The 16,237-nt window shown below is 39.7% G+C and overlaps 1 protein-coding gene across 1 annotated transcript; it reads right to left on the bottom strand.

Moving 5' to 3' along the window:
* Positions 1-427: 427 nt before the first annotated feature.
* On the bottom strand, positions 428-14,451 carry camk1a (calcium/calmodulin-dependent protein kinase Ia). The gene is made up of 11 exons (XM_062415570.1): positions 14,366-14,451; positions 5,376-5,507; positions 4,305-4,379; positions 3,074-3,212; positions 2,841-2,967; positions 2,459-2,534; positions 2,266-2,378; positions 2,089-2,167; positions 1,599-1,686; positions 1,256-1,427; positions 428-806 (listed from the first exon to the last, which is right to left on the bottom strand). Exons 1-11 carry the CDS (start codon positions 14,449-14,451, stop codon positions 703-705), a joined length of 1,191 nt encoding a protein of 396 aa, XP_062271554.1. The 3' UTR covers positions 428-702.
* Between the last annotated feature and the right edge of the window lie 1,786 nt (positions 14,452-16,237).

Genomic DNA, 16,237 nt, shown 5'->3' on the forward strand with positions numbered 1-16,237 from the left:
CTTTATTTAAGTAAACAGCTACTTGGTCAGTGACTGGACTGAACTGGACTGAGTCACATTGATGGGTGAAGAGTATAAAGACATGCAGGAGAAGCTTTCAGCACGGTTTCCCTCTTTCTGCCCTGTCTGGCCAGATTTGTTTTGAGAAAGCTGCCAGAAATGTAGAGCATGTGGGCCAGATGGATGCAGGCAAACAGTAATTGTGATTAGAGGTAGTTGTGACAAATAATGTAGGAACAAAAATAATAAAGAGGACTGCCTTTATACCACTGCCTCAACTTTGATTTAGACTACTGAGGCTTAGATCCTTCCTGATCCAGTTTCCAAATTATCTGCTATAGCTGCACAAAGGACAACTAAGTCAAAGTTAACCAAGTTAAGTTTCTAGGGTATTTATATCAGTTTAATCATGCAAACAGGGCCTTTTTAAAAGAGAAAATCATATCATGAACTCTCTATCCACTTGGAGAAGCCTTGCATACATGTTCCGTAACAAAGTTAAAACGTTGGTATCTCGAGTCAGGATGTGGATTTGAACAAAGACTTACAGCATGTTTCTCCACACTGTGACATTAACGGGCTCACTGTGGATGAACTCTGGTGGACACTGCCTGATAACTACTCTGCATTTCCTGGCCAGACTGGGCGGGTGGGCTCGGGGCTCCAGGGATACAATGTCACCGTGACAACGAGAGGTTGTGCTCAGACACGACTGGCTGGCCTGCAGCAGTAGGTGCAGCTTCTCAGGCTGTCCCGATCCGTGCTGCCCTCTGTGCTTCCACGGCGACCGTCCTCGTAGTGGGACACTGGATATTACAGCAAAACAGGGAACATATGAGGCTTAAGGGAAATCTCACTATTATTCAACTGCTGGACTGGTCTGAATTTATTTCTTTTGGGGAGCTGGTGTGTTTCAGTTTCTTAGTGTAAAACCATAAACCAATCGGTGTTCAGAAGGAAACATTTAAGTCGTTTGAAAGTGTGTAATGATGAAGTTTACAGCAAAATAATAATGAGTAAATAGTACAGATGCTAAAAAGAATACAAAGCCTGTCGGTAACGAAGGTCACATGATTTTCCCGCAGTATGTCACTGCCTATTACAGAAGCAGCTCCATTTGCCAGCAGCTAGAATTGCGAGGGAGGAGGGGAAATGCCCACCACCCTCTGCTTTATCAACTCTCCAAATAGGGTTTTAATGTCATAATTGTGGCCATTCTGACTATAAATCAAAAAACTTTGTACTCAAAACTTACAGCTCTCCTCCTCCCCATTCCCCAAATCATCATCCTCCTCCTCCTCCTCTTCCTCTGGGAGCAGATGTCCATGGCAGGGACTGGTGGGAGTAATCTGACTGGGTCCCTCGAGACTAGTGCCCAGCTGCAACTTGCGCATGTGGCGAACCACCGCTGTGGCATTAAACGCTTGCTGCATGGAGAGATAGGGGAGGGGGAAAATAAATAAAAACAACACCCTTCTGTGTCTGACAGCTATTGAAGGAGAAAAACAGCAAAGGTGTACAGAATGTGCCTGTTACTCCTGCCAATATTAATTCTGCTTTTTCAGCAGGATGCTCTGTGATTCAATTGAAGCACTGACCTTCCATTTACTTTTGGCAAAGTTCTTCTTGATCTGAGCGCTGACAGATTCGTGGATATTCTTGTCCAGAGCTGTGTCTCCACAGATCCTGCAAAGTCAACAGGAATTGGTTAATTTACAGGCATTTAAAGCACCTGCCTAGGGCTTATTTTGATTGTCAATTGAAAATGTTGACTAAAGCTGAAATAAGTAGTTGATTAATTGATTAGTAGCTTGACAGAAAATTAATCTGCAACTATTTTGAGTATTGATTGATTGCAAAAATGCCAATCATTAGCTGGTTTCCAGCCTCTCAAATATGAGGATTTAAATATTTTTGTCACATATAATAATAAACTGATAAACAGTCATAAATATGTCACGTTGTATGATCACTTTTCTGTATTTTTTCAATTAATTGATTATTGTTTAGTCTTTAAAATGTTGTTCTGAAGATAATTCCGGCTAATGAGTAAATATCTAAAGAGAAGAAGGAAATAGATTTTCCTACCATGGATGTTGGAGGGCCTGCTCACATGTATATCTTTTCAAAGGATCTTTTTCCATCAGGTGACAAATGAAGTCTTTGGCTGCAAAGTTTTTAGTTTATGTTATTAAAAAGATACTTTATATTTGTGATATTTGTTATTTATTATTGTTGCATCTGCTGTAGATATTTAAGGAATACCTGAATCTGAGATGTCATCCCAGTACGGAGAGTCAAACTCATACTCTGCTTTCAGGATCTGCTCAAACAGCTTGGCATCATTTTCATCGTAGAATGGAGGATATCCACATAACCTGAAGGAGTGACATTACAATATATTCAGAACAATAAAGAGATCACTTGACATCACAGGGATGAATGAGCTCAGACTTACAGAATATAAGAAATAACTCCTATGGACCAGCAATCCACTGCTTTGCTGTACGGCTTCTGAGCGAGCACTTCAGGAGCTGTGAAACATAAACAGCAGACATTCGGGGGGGGGGGGGGGGGGGGATATATGAATCAGAGCAGCAGTGAGACTGAATTCAAGTAATCTTGACCTCTTAGTAATACCATGTGATCCGGTGGGTCATGTCAAACAGGTAGAGAGCACTTCTGAAACACTTGCAATTGACTCAGTAGTAGATGAAAGAGCCTCTCACAACGCAGCGAATAAAGAGGGGATATCAGCTGAAACAGCAAGTGCTGAGCGAACATAAAAGAGAGGGGGGAGGTGAGGAGAGTCTGCCTGACCACAGAAATGAATGCCTCACCCACATAACCAGGAGTACCGCAGGCTGTGGACATAACGCTGCCCGCTCCCTCAATCTTTGACAGTCCGAAGTCACTGATCATAATCTTGGAGTCTTCGTCCATGCTGTAATACAGCAAATTCTCCGGCTGCAAAAAACAGGACGGATGATCAAAGACGAGGGTTTTGCAACTGACAAACCAACTGCAAGCCAGATTGAGCTGTTACATTTCTGTCTTCCCTGGACCATAATACCTTCAAGTCTCTGTGGACGATCCCCATATCATGGAGATATTTGACTGCATCCAAGATCTGATGGATGAGCTGGCTGGCATCTCTCTCCGTGTAGAAGCCTTTCTCCACGATCCTGTCAAACAGCTCGCCTCCAGATACCCTGATGATTAAATATCAAGGAAAAACAGTACTGGCAATGAATACTGGCAATGACTTTTTGTGACCAACATTTCTATTGCTTTTTTTCTCCTGTGTTGTTTTGTAAGGGTCCAGGGCACACAACAAAAAAAGGAAATGTCAGGGAAAGAATAAACACTCATGTGAATCAAAAACTCAAGAGATGTATCAAGGTGTATCAACATTTCTGTCCAGGGCATATATCACCTCTGCATTGATTTATATAAAAAGTGTCAATGTTTTGGTTACAAGGACTTTTCTTAAGATACGATCACAACTTACTCCTGTCAGGATCTTTACATTACCAAACAAACTTGATAAACAAAAGCAGCCTGTACCCTCCCACCCCCTATACCTTATAACACTTTGCCGCAAATAGAAAAAGAAATGAAAAAACAACAACAAATTTCATTCCTTAACAAGTAGCGGCCTACAAGATGGCAGGTTATTACAGTCTCATGCTGTACTGCCAAATATGGCTTAAAACACAGAAATGTATTTAATATTTCAGATACCAAAGTTACCAATTGTGTCATCAGGCTGCATTGTAGGGAAATTGTGTATACAATGATGCACAGGGCAAAGCATCAAGAATATTTGGTGCAGCTACATGCAGTTTTGTGTCTGAATATTTCCATTGAAACAAAATAAATATGATACATACTGGATATGACATATATGAATATATCATACAGGAATGTGGAATAAGATGATTTCACTACCTTAAGCTACTTGAGGAGAAACAGAAAAGCAAAACGAACTAAATAACTAATTAACTAAATATTAACGTAATAAAATGTCATAAGAAATTCACAAATATCCATCTACAAATGTCTCATTTGGTCTGACCAAGACTCAGAAGAATTCAAACACATTCAAATTGAAACAATACAGATAAGGGCAGCAAATCCTCTTAATTTAGAAGCCGAGCAAGAGAAGCATTTTTGCTTCATACATTGTTGCTGATTAATGATCTGTCAATCAAATTGTTTCACCTCTATATTGAATATTTCTAAAATGCATGCCTTTTCTATGAATAGCCCTTGTGTAGCATAAAAAAGGAAAGAGAACTCACAGCTGCATGACAAGATATAGATGAGATGTACTTTCAAAGATGTCCTCCAGCGAAACAATGTTGGGATGCTTGATTCTGAGGGAGATAAGTGGACAGAAACCATAAGAAATAGAACAAAACCATAACATGTTGCATTGCAAATGAGCCACATTTCTCTAATGCTTAGTGTGAATTGGTCACCAGATGGCATTCTTGCTGCATATTTCACATTTAGAGTGCTCGGTTTTCTCTTTTCTATGGAAAGACCTGCAGTAAACTGGGATCAACCCTCTCTCATTCTCCTGAAATACTCCATAACAAAATCTCCCACATCGAACAGAAAGTCATTGACATTCTTTCTGGGAATGACAATGACTGACTGGCTGTTTACGCAGACAGCTGGTACTAAAAGAAAGACTTGAATGAAAACTGTAAAAAAAAAAAAAAAATCCTATTCTCATGCAAAAAAGAGATAGTTTGTTCTCATAAACCAGCCAACAGACAGTCAAGCATCTGTATTGGCTCTCGAGTCAAGTTGAGTATATGAGCACACCATCACTATAACACAGTGCAGCTGAGAGGGACTGATTTTTGGGGGAATCTCTATTTTTTTTTAGTTTTTTTAGTTTTTTAGTTTTTAACTTTCTTGATGTCTTTTATTTCTTTAATGGTGACTTTAAATGTTTGGTTAAACTCCATTCTTCCCATTCCTCCATATCCTTTTCCTTCAGTAATACCCTACCCCCCCTCTCAACCTCTCCTCCCCATGTATCTTTCTCTTTCTTCAATACACTGCTGCAGGGAACTCCACACCATCTCCGCCTCTGTGTGCTGTTGCCCTGGCAACAGGGACACTAAAAATAGGTCTATCTTCTTTACTCCTGACATTTCCGGTGCACAATCCTACTGTTTCTACTGACACCATGCATTTAGTCACCCATTCAATTGACCCCTGCATATATATTCTGCATCTGCACGTGCATTGTTGTAACAGGCTGTGCTGACTAATTCCTCCTGCTGGACACAGAGCAACAGCTGATGCTCACGGGTGGGTGGGGGTGATGGTGGTGGAGTAGACTTTGGCGACCTCACCTGTGTAGTACTGCAATCTCATTTTCAATGTTGTTCTCTTTGCCTTCCAATGCTTTCTTGGGGATGCACTTGATGGCTACCAGCCTCTGGGTCCTCTTCTCCTCTGCTAAAACCACCTCTGAGAAAGCTCCCCTAAAACACAGGCAATGGACACACACACGTGCGCGCCCGCACACACGCACATATGCACACATCAGAGAGAGCATAAGGAAAATGTGGGAGTGCAGGGTGAAATGGACAAGATCGGAAAGCAAGGGAAAGACTAGGTCTCATTTCTCTTAAGATACAGACCATGATGGATTGAAAAGTGTTCAACATTATGGAGTGAAGGTCATTTTGACACAAATCATTTTTCACATCTTTTAAAATTAATATTTGCTGAATATTCTCTCAATACAAAGGTGTGTTTTTAGTTAATTTTAACACTAATTTAAATAAATTCTGTTATTAGATATTTCTTCTAAAAATGTCTCTCAACACCAGAGCTGATAAACATTATCCTCTAATACTTTTCATTCAACCATCTGGCTGTGTGTTTATATGGCCTGGGTTTGTAATTGTGTGTGTGTGTGTGTGTGTGTGTGTGTGTGTGTGTGTGTGTGTGTGTGTGTGTGTGTGTGTGTGTGTGTGTGTGTGTGTGTGTGTGTGTGTGTGTGTGTGTGTGTGTGTGTGTGTGTGAGAGAGAGTGGTATTTAGATGAATAATTCAAAATGGTGACATTACCAAGAGGTTTTGGAGCAGTGAAAGGCTCAGGAGGTCACATACATATATGCTTAAAAAAAGGGGAAAAGTAACTATTTTTAATCCATTCAATAATAGATACAGTAAATGTAGTGTGGCTGTTTCTGAGGGAGACTAGACTGCATTATGGATTATGGTGTGGTGATGATGAGAGGGAGAATAGTGTGTATTTACACAGTCTCCTCACAGGAGCGTGGGAGGGAGCTCAGGAGGAGGCCTGAACACACAAACATTGTTAGCAACCACAGGGATCCTTTACATGTCGGTAAAACAGCACTGTCATGCAATACACAATGGATAGTCAATGTTCACATTTTAGCAAATATTTCTTCTTCTTCTCCATCAGTCACACAGCAGAGTGTCAGAGTAGCTCTGGAAGGGGGATAACTTCACTTGAGTCTGCGACCTTAAATAAAAGGATGCAGACTTCAGAAAGCTGTTGCCAACAGCAACCATGTGATAAGATGGCAAATGTCTCTCATTTTATGTTTATTATGCTTTTAATGGTTATTAACACTTAATTACAGAACTGGAGCGTTATTATGCAACCTGATGGTCTCTCAGTTCACCCCCTCTCATTTCCATCATCATGCCAGAGTAAATGCTCAGTGTGGATCTGTGCTAATCCTTGAGATGGCTTTGTACTGTGGCCATGTTGTGCTCAACGAACCAGCACAGCAGAAATGTTTGCATAGTGAAGCCAATGCACACGAGGAGAGATGATTTGTCACACGCACATCTCCAGTTTCATTTTCTCAAAAGTCCTTAAAATTATCTCAGCGCAAAATCACATAAAGCTCCAATTCTCATCGACCCATGAAAGCATTTTAATGTGTTTAAGTCTGCAGCGTTCACAGTCAGGGTTTCACCGCGGTATCAAACTTCTATTACTGGTCTGTAAAAATCAATTTAGTCTTATTTGCTTTTTTAAAATAGGATGGTCAATGTGCCAAGTCAATGAGAGAGAGAGCGGTAGGACCCTAAAGGAGATGACTGATATGTGAATATACCATTGAAATGTTATATTCACATATCAAGTCCAGAGATTGATTGGTGTTTTGCTTGATTTACAAAATTATTGGATTGCCGATTAATTTTCTGCCGATCAACTCATTGACTGACTAATAGTTTCAGCTCTAGTTGGCTGAAACAAGGAAAATGATCACATCCTCCCTGAGCCCCCAGCTCCTTCTGAAACAGTAGTGAGAAGTACAATATGGTGCAATATTAACACCCCCCCACCCCGAAAAAAAAAGAATCCAGCTAACTCTGAAAATGTAACAGACCCTTATAAAAACACTGATACGATTACTGTTACTGTAATAATGGCCTTTTCAGTTGAACAAGATAACAATATCTGTTATTTTATCCTTTGCTATCACTCCTATTGTCACATTTGTCAATTGGAAAGATGATAATTTAAACCAAATGTTCTCCCTGGACTCAAAGATGTCCTTTGGAGCAATTTATGGTACTACAGTAAATATCAGGTTACACATTTTGATCTTGTGTTTATTATGTATGAAACCTGATCCACACTCAAAGATCCAGGTATTGTAATCTATATGCCAAGAGTTGACATATTGTCAGCAGTGATTGTGTTTATTGTGTTTAGCATTTGATCTGGACTGATGGATGAAATGGTACTTTGAAATATTACATCTGCATCCTTTCACACAATATTTGTGAGTGACAGCATCACTGAGAGAAAATGAGAGAGCTAGAGGAGGATGTTACAGTAATGGATGTACACACACACACACAGTTTTGTACTGTTGCCTTGAGACACATTGTAATTAACCATCCAGTTGCTCATTTCTCCTTGGAGACGTAGTAGGGGTGGGCTCTCAGCGGGTTCAGCACAGAGAAGAGCAGTAAATGGAGGAAGAGAGGAAGTTACAGCTGCTATTCTGAACTGATGAGATTTAGTTAAGAGTGTCTGTATACATGTTTAGACTTGACATGAGTAAAAAGGAATGTAAGAAATGTTTATGTTATGGTCCAGCCTTATACGTCTTTATATATTTCTATATTTCTTATCCAATTTGAGCCAGTGGGTAGACTGGTTTGCTCACTGCATTTGATTAAGATATTACATGAAATTCTTTATTCCTCTGGCAATTCTAGGTTTAATCCTGAAATCTTGATACATTCTTTTTTTCAATTTTATGCCACTAAATAATATTGGCACACAAATGACAATGTTGTAACTTGCTGTAAACAAATTAAAATAAACAAGTTTCATGTGAGTCATTTGTCTCAAGACTCATAGCTGACGCATCTGTCAGCTCGGCTGTTTTTGTGCACATGAACAAGGCTGTCACTGCACATTTTTACAGATATACTGAGCCAAAGATAGATAGATAGATATAGAGATAGATAGATAGATAGATAGATAGATAGATAGATAGATAGATAGATAGATAGATAGATAGATAGATAGATAGATAGATAGATAGATAGATAGATAGATAGATAGATAGATAGATAGATAGATAGATAGATAGATAGATAGATAGATAGATAGATAGGAATCATGCATCTATAAGAGGCATGGTAGCTGCCTCAAATCCACACAGACACACACACACACACACACACACACACACACACACACACACACACACACACACACACACACACACACACACACACACACACACACAGTTGCTGAAGAAACTGTAATCCCAGCTGTCCATACGGGCAAATATTTATTCACACATTCTCATATCAGTATCAGTGTTGCTCTTTGATTTCACTATGATCACTGTGGTCTTCTTCCTGCAGTCTTCCATGTCTTCAAGGCTTCACCAGACACTGTCAGTTGCAGACAAATAATCTAGAGGTCCACAATTGGGCTGCAATAGCTACTACCCATCACTACATTGTGATGTAAAGTCCTTCCTATGTTCTCAGTGGCTACTAAAATAGTTTCAAACTAGTGATTTACTAAATCAGGTTGCCCAATTAATTTTTTACCATGTCGCATGTCTTACCAAGCAGAGGAGGAACCGTTTGCAGCTCTATCTTATCAAAAGCAATAAACTATAAAAAGGAAGTCACTGTAGCATCACAAATTAAATAATAACTTCCAAAAAATTTAGTTTTTGGGGGACAAATCATATTTTAAAATCAACTGCCAATCCTTGTGTTGTAATTTGTGCATGTTGTGTTATTTTTGGGAAATACAATTTAAAATTTACAATTTACATAATTAGTATTGTGTCAGGTCAGATAATGTTGACCATATTATGGTTTTACTCCTCACTCTAAATGGGTCGTATATTAGCAGGCTAATGTCACCCGGCAGTTACTGGGTGTAAATATTTAAGTATAAACAAGTTTTGCAAGGTGCAACCCATTTTAATTTAGTGGTGCATGAATCTCAATGCGAAGAATTAATTACAGTAGGCTAAGTTTGAATTCTTAGGAGCTGGTGCATCCTAATAAAAGCTTATCGCATTTTGTTTAGTTTTCTGCAAAGGTAAGTATTATTCATAATGTTATTGGTTTTTGTTTATTTCATTTTGTTTTAAAGACTGCACCATCAATCAGGGAGAGAAGGCCCCTCAGACCTGTAGCTGACAGCTACAAGCATCCATCAGTCTATTGATTTCACCTGATGCAAGTGCTCCCTTCCAGCCCAACACGACTCCAAGGCCCAAAAAAAGCATTCTCTTTTTAGCCTAATCCATTTTGTGTGTGTGTGTGTGTGTGTGTGTGTGTGTGTGTGTGTGTGTGTGTGTGTGTGTGTGTGTGTGTGCATGTGTGTGTGTGTGTGTGTGTGTTTGTGTGTGTGTGTGTGTGTGTGTGTGTGTGTGTGTGTGTGTGTGTTTGTGTGTGTCTTTGTGTGGGGGTGGGGGAGTTAGTAGGGGTGTTTGATAGAGGGAGAAAGAAAGAAGAGTGTGTGTGGACATACTCTATAATCCCATTCTGACACACCTCCAGATCCATTTTTACAATGCTGTCATTTTGAAAAATAACATTTTATGTCCATATCAACAAAATAAGGGACTGGACCATTCACTAGCAATTGTACAACTGTATGTTTTCCATTGACTCTGGTACTCATGGGTAGGTCAAACCTCTTAACTCCTCTGCTCTCCTTTACAAACAATTCAACCAGCACAAGTGCTTTCCAACAATGCCTCTACACATTACTAACCTGGCTTATACAAATGGCTATTAAAACTGACCTGCCACATCTGTGACTTTGTTATTTCTTTTTCGAGGCCCCGTGAAATGTAAAGTTCAATTTCTAATTATCCTGTTTCTGAGTGCAGCATTTTATTATCTATCATCATGTCAAATATCTATCTTTTTCAGTCAAGCTGCTCTTGTGTGACAGGATGAAATGATTACTGTTGCTCCCACTGAGAATCAAAACCAAAACTTGCAGGCCTTGCAAGCTGTATGTTCCATGCTTTATTGTACAGCTGCTCTGTTTAGTGTAACTGTTTTGTTTGCTGGATTGTACCATAATAGATAGATCTGCCATGGATAATCAAGCATCAGAGACACTGAGAGACTGTGCTGTGGATGGTTAAAACATTTTTTACTGCTGTGTTGTGGTCTGAAATGTTTTTGCTAATGGCCCCAAGCTCTTCCTTTATATCAGTCAAGCTGCTTTGATATCTTTCTCCACAGGACTAAAGATATCACTAAACTGTGCTAATTTCCAATAATGCAGCAATAATATCACCAATAAATAACCCTCCAAATCATCATATTTCATGCAAAAACACACCAAACCGTTGATGGAATTTAAGAAATCTATGAAAGACAGAGTTATTACACAACACTTAAAGTCATTACACTGGTTACAGACTTTAATCCATAACAACTGCAGGGTTACGGTTAGGTGATGTGCAAACTACTCTAATCACTCCTCTGATGTACAGAGACAAAACACACAAAACTCTCTGGGTAGTGTAGGACTCCAGATCAATGTTTAGAAAACAAAAAAAACAGAAGTATGGCTCCATATTCACCATAGTCCAGCTAAGTAGGCTTCTGACTGTGAATACAAGAAAAAAGGAGTCAAATTAAGATGAGCGTTGTCATTCAGTACTTGCTGGCGGCATCACTCTAGGGATAACAATGTTGGTCTGTCTGTCAGTCGATCTGCTGTTCCAGCTCTTTGTTCCAGACTGAATTATCTAAACAGCTACTGCAATGTTTGCCGTGAAATTCTGAACAGACATTTATGGTCCACAGAAGGTGGATCCTAATGACACTGGTGACTTTTACCATAGCTCCACCAAGAGGTTAATCTGTGGTTTTAAGTTTTTAGATGGTTTCAACAGCTACTGGATGAATTGGCATGACATTTAGTACACATATTGATGTCCCTCTCAGGATGATTAGTAATTACTTTGGTGATCCCCTGACTTTTATATCTAGAGACACTATTGGGCCAAAAATGTAAATTGTCCAATGCTTTGACTGTACTTTGTGTTTAGTGCCAATTAGACGGTGAACATTGGAGTCTTGTTTCCTAGTGAGTGCTATTCCCCAAGTGTTGTAATACCCCTCAAGAGTAGCTTCCAGGAAATGTGGCTTCTCCCTGGAGGTCACAGTGGCAGTCAGAGCCCTTACACAGGATGTGGCTGAGACAACAAGACCCTCGTAGTACTAAATATTAAACATACATTTGTCTTCTTGCAGAGAGTTAGATGAGAAGATAGATGCCACACTCATGTTTGCACAGATTAAACAAATGATCATATTAAATAGTGAGCCTTAGCAGTGGTGGTGGGTAGACTGTGTTACCTTCAAAAAGCCAGGCTACCCTTTCCCCCTGTTTCCAGTTACTGTGCTAAGCTATTGATATCACAGTATCAATCTTCTTGTCTAACTCTCAGCAAGAAAGCAAATTCCTGTAACAGTTTTCAAAATGATTCATTACTTCAAAAGAAACATGACTAGTCTCTTTCTGCAATTCATTTCACCCCATGTTAAATTCATGGCTCAGGATTGTAAAGATAGTTATATCACTGCTACATACCATTTTCCTGTCTCATCAATAATAGGTAATAATATTATTTAAAAGTGTTAATGAGGATCGCAAAGAGTGAATAGAGATATGACCAAAGGGTGACAGATACGATAGCTGCAGAGTGGGGGGATTTTTTTTTCATCTGCTAAACCTACGTTGAGGACAACTTGTCCTGAAGTGGACTCCAAACACAGGTACACTGTGAGGATTAGCCAGAATTGAATATAATATTTCAACATAAATCAATTAACTTCACACACTGAATTCCTGGATAAAGCTCCACCGTAATCTTCTCTCCGAGCATAAGGAGCTTTCCGTCAACACATTAATTCTGCCCTCTGCCAGGTCCAGCTACAGTGACAGGAGGAAAAGAATATTACTACAGTTTTTCCCCCATTCTTTCTGAAATATGAGAACATACTATCATAGCAATTCACTCTCTCAATCCATTATATAACCCTTAATAATCATACTTGAAATTACAATCACTGTTTTAAGTTCATTTAAAGTTCTGATGCTGGCAGCAGTCACACATTTTCAAATATAGAGTTTGCTTAACCAAATGCATTGCATAGCTCTGACACACAGACTGATGGAGTCTTATCTGATGTCCTCCTACAGCACTCGACATAACCAGACAGTCTTATCATCTGCCCACTGCTATTTCACTTTTTTTTGGATGTGGACCAGAGTTGCGCAGTCATTAATATTGGATTCTATGCAGCCTCTCCAGGGAAGCAGGTGTGATTCCAAAAAGAAAGAAAACAACCACACTCCATATGGCACAGTGGTGTCATCACAGGTGGATGTGTGCTAGGTCACTCGTACTTAGTTTGGGGGGTGGATAGGTGCCCCCCCCCCAACCATCTGGGTCCAATCCTGTCCCCCTGTAGAGAACAGTCACAGGTCTGTGAGAATCCATCCCTCAACATAACAGTCTGCAGGCCAATCTTTACCCTGCTAGTTAAAGATTAATTTTCTGCAGAACTAGAGCCAAATCTATATGTAAATAATCTATTTTGGATTCCAGACTATGCACCTGTAACAAAATGTAATCAGGGTCAGTCTCAGGACAACAGGAAATACAGGTTTCTACTAGATTTCACCTCAATTAATTGAGCTTGAGCTTCAAAAGTCTTACAGGAAGATTTCAGTCAACAGTCGCAGTAATCAGTTCATGTCATCTTTAGCCAAAAGTTACAAGTTCACACACTGTCCCCACAGAAGGAAAACTACTTCAGAGCTAGAATAAATTCCACTAGCATGACTCTGCCACTGGGTATCCAAGTGGGATCTTAGTTTAGTTACTTTTGATCACAATTACTAATATAATGTCCAAGGCTGAAAGAATAACTTCACTGACACATTGCTGCACATGTATATTTGCATGTGAAAATAAAACGTGCATGTTAAACACATTGCAGCTCAGTTATGGCTGTAATAAACTTAGACGAATCCAAGCTGCTTCCAAAATGAGATGCTTCTATTTTGCATTGACATTGACCAATCAATCCATATTTGTGATCACTTTCATGTGTTTCTGTGCTGTTCCAAGGACTGTCAATTTGGCTAGAGTGGGCAAAAAAGACTATTTGAATACTTTTAGGTGGCTGGCTGAGTCAGCATCCAAGAGTGGGCGTGAACAAGACAAGTCAAAGTCAAAAACAGACATTTTAGTGGCAGGCACGTCCAAAATGTCAGTAAAGTAAGTGCAGACTCTGGTCCCTGAGGGAAAAATAAGCTGCAGGCCCCTATTGACCCTCCTGTGTCTCCCAGTTTCTGTATATTGTGCATGTACTCTGTTCCCTGCAAGTGCCCGTCAGGTAAAGTACACACAGCAGACAACACATGGCAGCATAATTATATTTGGCCTTGAACTCCAAAAAGTGCAACAACACAGAGCTTAAAGGCTGAACAACATGAAAAAGTCAGGTCAGTTCATCCAAATCATACCCAAATGTGGTGTTCAATTAGGCAGATAGTTTCTGTTTCACTTCCCGAGGGATTCAAGACATCCACTGCTGCAGCCCAGTAGAATGGAGGCAAAAGGAACCAGTGTGATGCCAAAGCATTTACAAAATTATATAGATGTGGAAAACTCAGCAACATTGTGTCTTTCCAGAAACAATGTCCCCAGTTGCTCACTATAATTGACACATTAACTGAATCTGGAGTTTTCAGGACCCCCAGAAGGTCTAGGGCAACCAGTGCATTTGCACCTTGCCCTAAAAATACTATCAGCATAACTTACGTTCCCAGCACTTCTTTGAAGTCATAATTTTCTTTGATGTCTGATGTCTTCTTTTTCCATCCATTTCCATCCTCTCCAAGAGGCATCCTACAATGCTGATCGGATTCGCCACACTACAGCTACGGGGCAAAAAGAACAAAAATTAAACACAGTGACTAGACTCAAGAGCATGCACAATTAACTACAACCACATGAGGGTATATAATAGAAACATCGATAAATGATTTCATCAGGAGGATTGTTCTGAATTGTACCACAGATGGAAATACTGATTCAACCAATCACTGTTAATGAAATTTTAAAGTGATACAAATAAAAGTTCATTCAAAGGCAGCAGTGGTTTTGTGTCATGTTACAGTAGTATTTTGACGCTGTCCCTCAATGACATTACAGACATTATTTCAAACCACAGAGGCAAAATAAAACAGGTCTTTTAATGATATACCACAAGCAATGGACACTTCTTCTGATTCTGATTCTCTATTTGATTCTGCTTCTACATCAGTTTAATATCTATTACCATTTTGTTTGATGTGATTGTTGCATAAAGCATTCAGTCATTGTACTATTGATTGTCCTGATTAAAAGTACTTGTTACTGTGGCACAGGCTGGCATTTTTTTTAAGACCACAAAGTTTTAGTGCACTGAATGACAGGAAGTCAAGTCAACACAACAGCTTAAGCCGCTGTTTTTTCCCTCTTAAGCATGGTCAAAGTTTAACCAAAAATAGAGAAGGTATTTTATCAATCGTTGCACTTTTTATATTCTTTAATCCATCAGAGATGCTAAATTTGAAAGAAAATGCAGTGATGAATTTAAAACAAAAGTATTAATACAGAATAGACCAAGACATAAATAAAGTTGTTCACTGATGAGAAGATAGCACTGCTGCAAAAAGAAAGCCACAACTTATAACAACCAGACTAGATGACAACCGGCCATGCAGGCAACAATAAATAGCAACAAATAACCGCTTGAAAGTAGGACAAACAGTGCAGCAGAGACAGTGGCAAGAATGGGCCCATTCATTGTCGCAAAGACAAAGGCATGGTCAGTGAAGAGGATGATATTTGACATCTGAAGATTTAAACAATCAGATCATAATGAGGAAAAATAAAATTAAAAAATACAACAAGAGCTCTGGTCAAATGGAAACTGTATTCCACTGAGGAACATTTGGCAACCTGCTCTGCATTAAAGCTGCAGGGCGTGAATGGCAAACAGGAGGCTGAATGGAAATAAAATGTATTAACGGTGCAATATGTTTCCTACACTGTAATTAGTAGGATTTTCGTGATGGTGATCATGAATATGTAAGCTACAGAGAGACAAGGCGGTGTGGGTGTACTGCAGCGCTCAAGGGTATGGCAGTCAAAAGAAGGCAGCATCTTTAGGTGAAATCAGGAGGCTGCAGACATGCGACATGGAAGCGCAGCACAAACATTTGAAGTTCTATTACCGAAAGATAATCTACACGGTTGTTGTGCATTGTTGTAAGCATTTAACAAGAGAAAAAAAACCCACATACCTAAATGGCGATCTGTGGCTATGATGCGTTCTCCTTCCCTCTGGGAGCGATGTGGTTGCTGTGCTTGTGCGCAGCGCTGGGTGCGCTCAGACTTCTCCTGACGTCAAGAAAACCAGACGTCTGTGGACGTAGTGCAGCATAAAATCACTCACTGTTCTCTTAACAACGTGATCTGCAATTCCACTTATGACAGTCGAGACGCCGTCTGTTATATAGGAAGCAGCTTTTGGGACATCTGCTTGGTAAGAGTGGCAGTATAGGGCTTTTTGGCAGAGTGTGTGAGATGCGATGTAAAGACTATATGTGAAATTTTAGGTGGTTTTCAAGCAGGCAGAACGTGTCA

The sequence above is a fragment of the Scomber scombrus genome, chromosome 3 (assembly GCF_963691925.1).
Source record: "Scomber scombrus chromosome 3, fScoSco1.1, whole genome shotgun sequence".
NCBI classification, from domain to species: domain Eukaryota; kingdom Metazoa; phylum Chordata; class Actinopteri; order Scombriformes; family Scombridae; genus Scomber; species Scomber scombrus.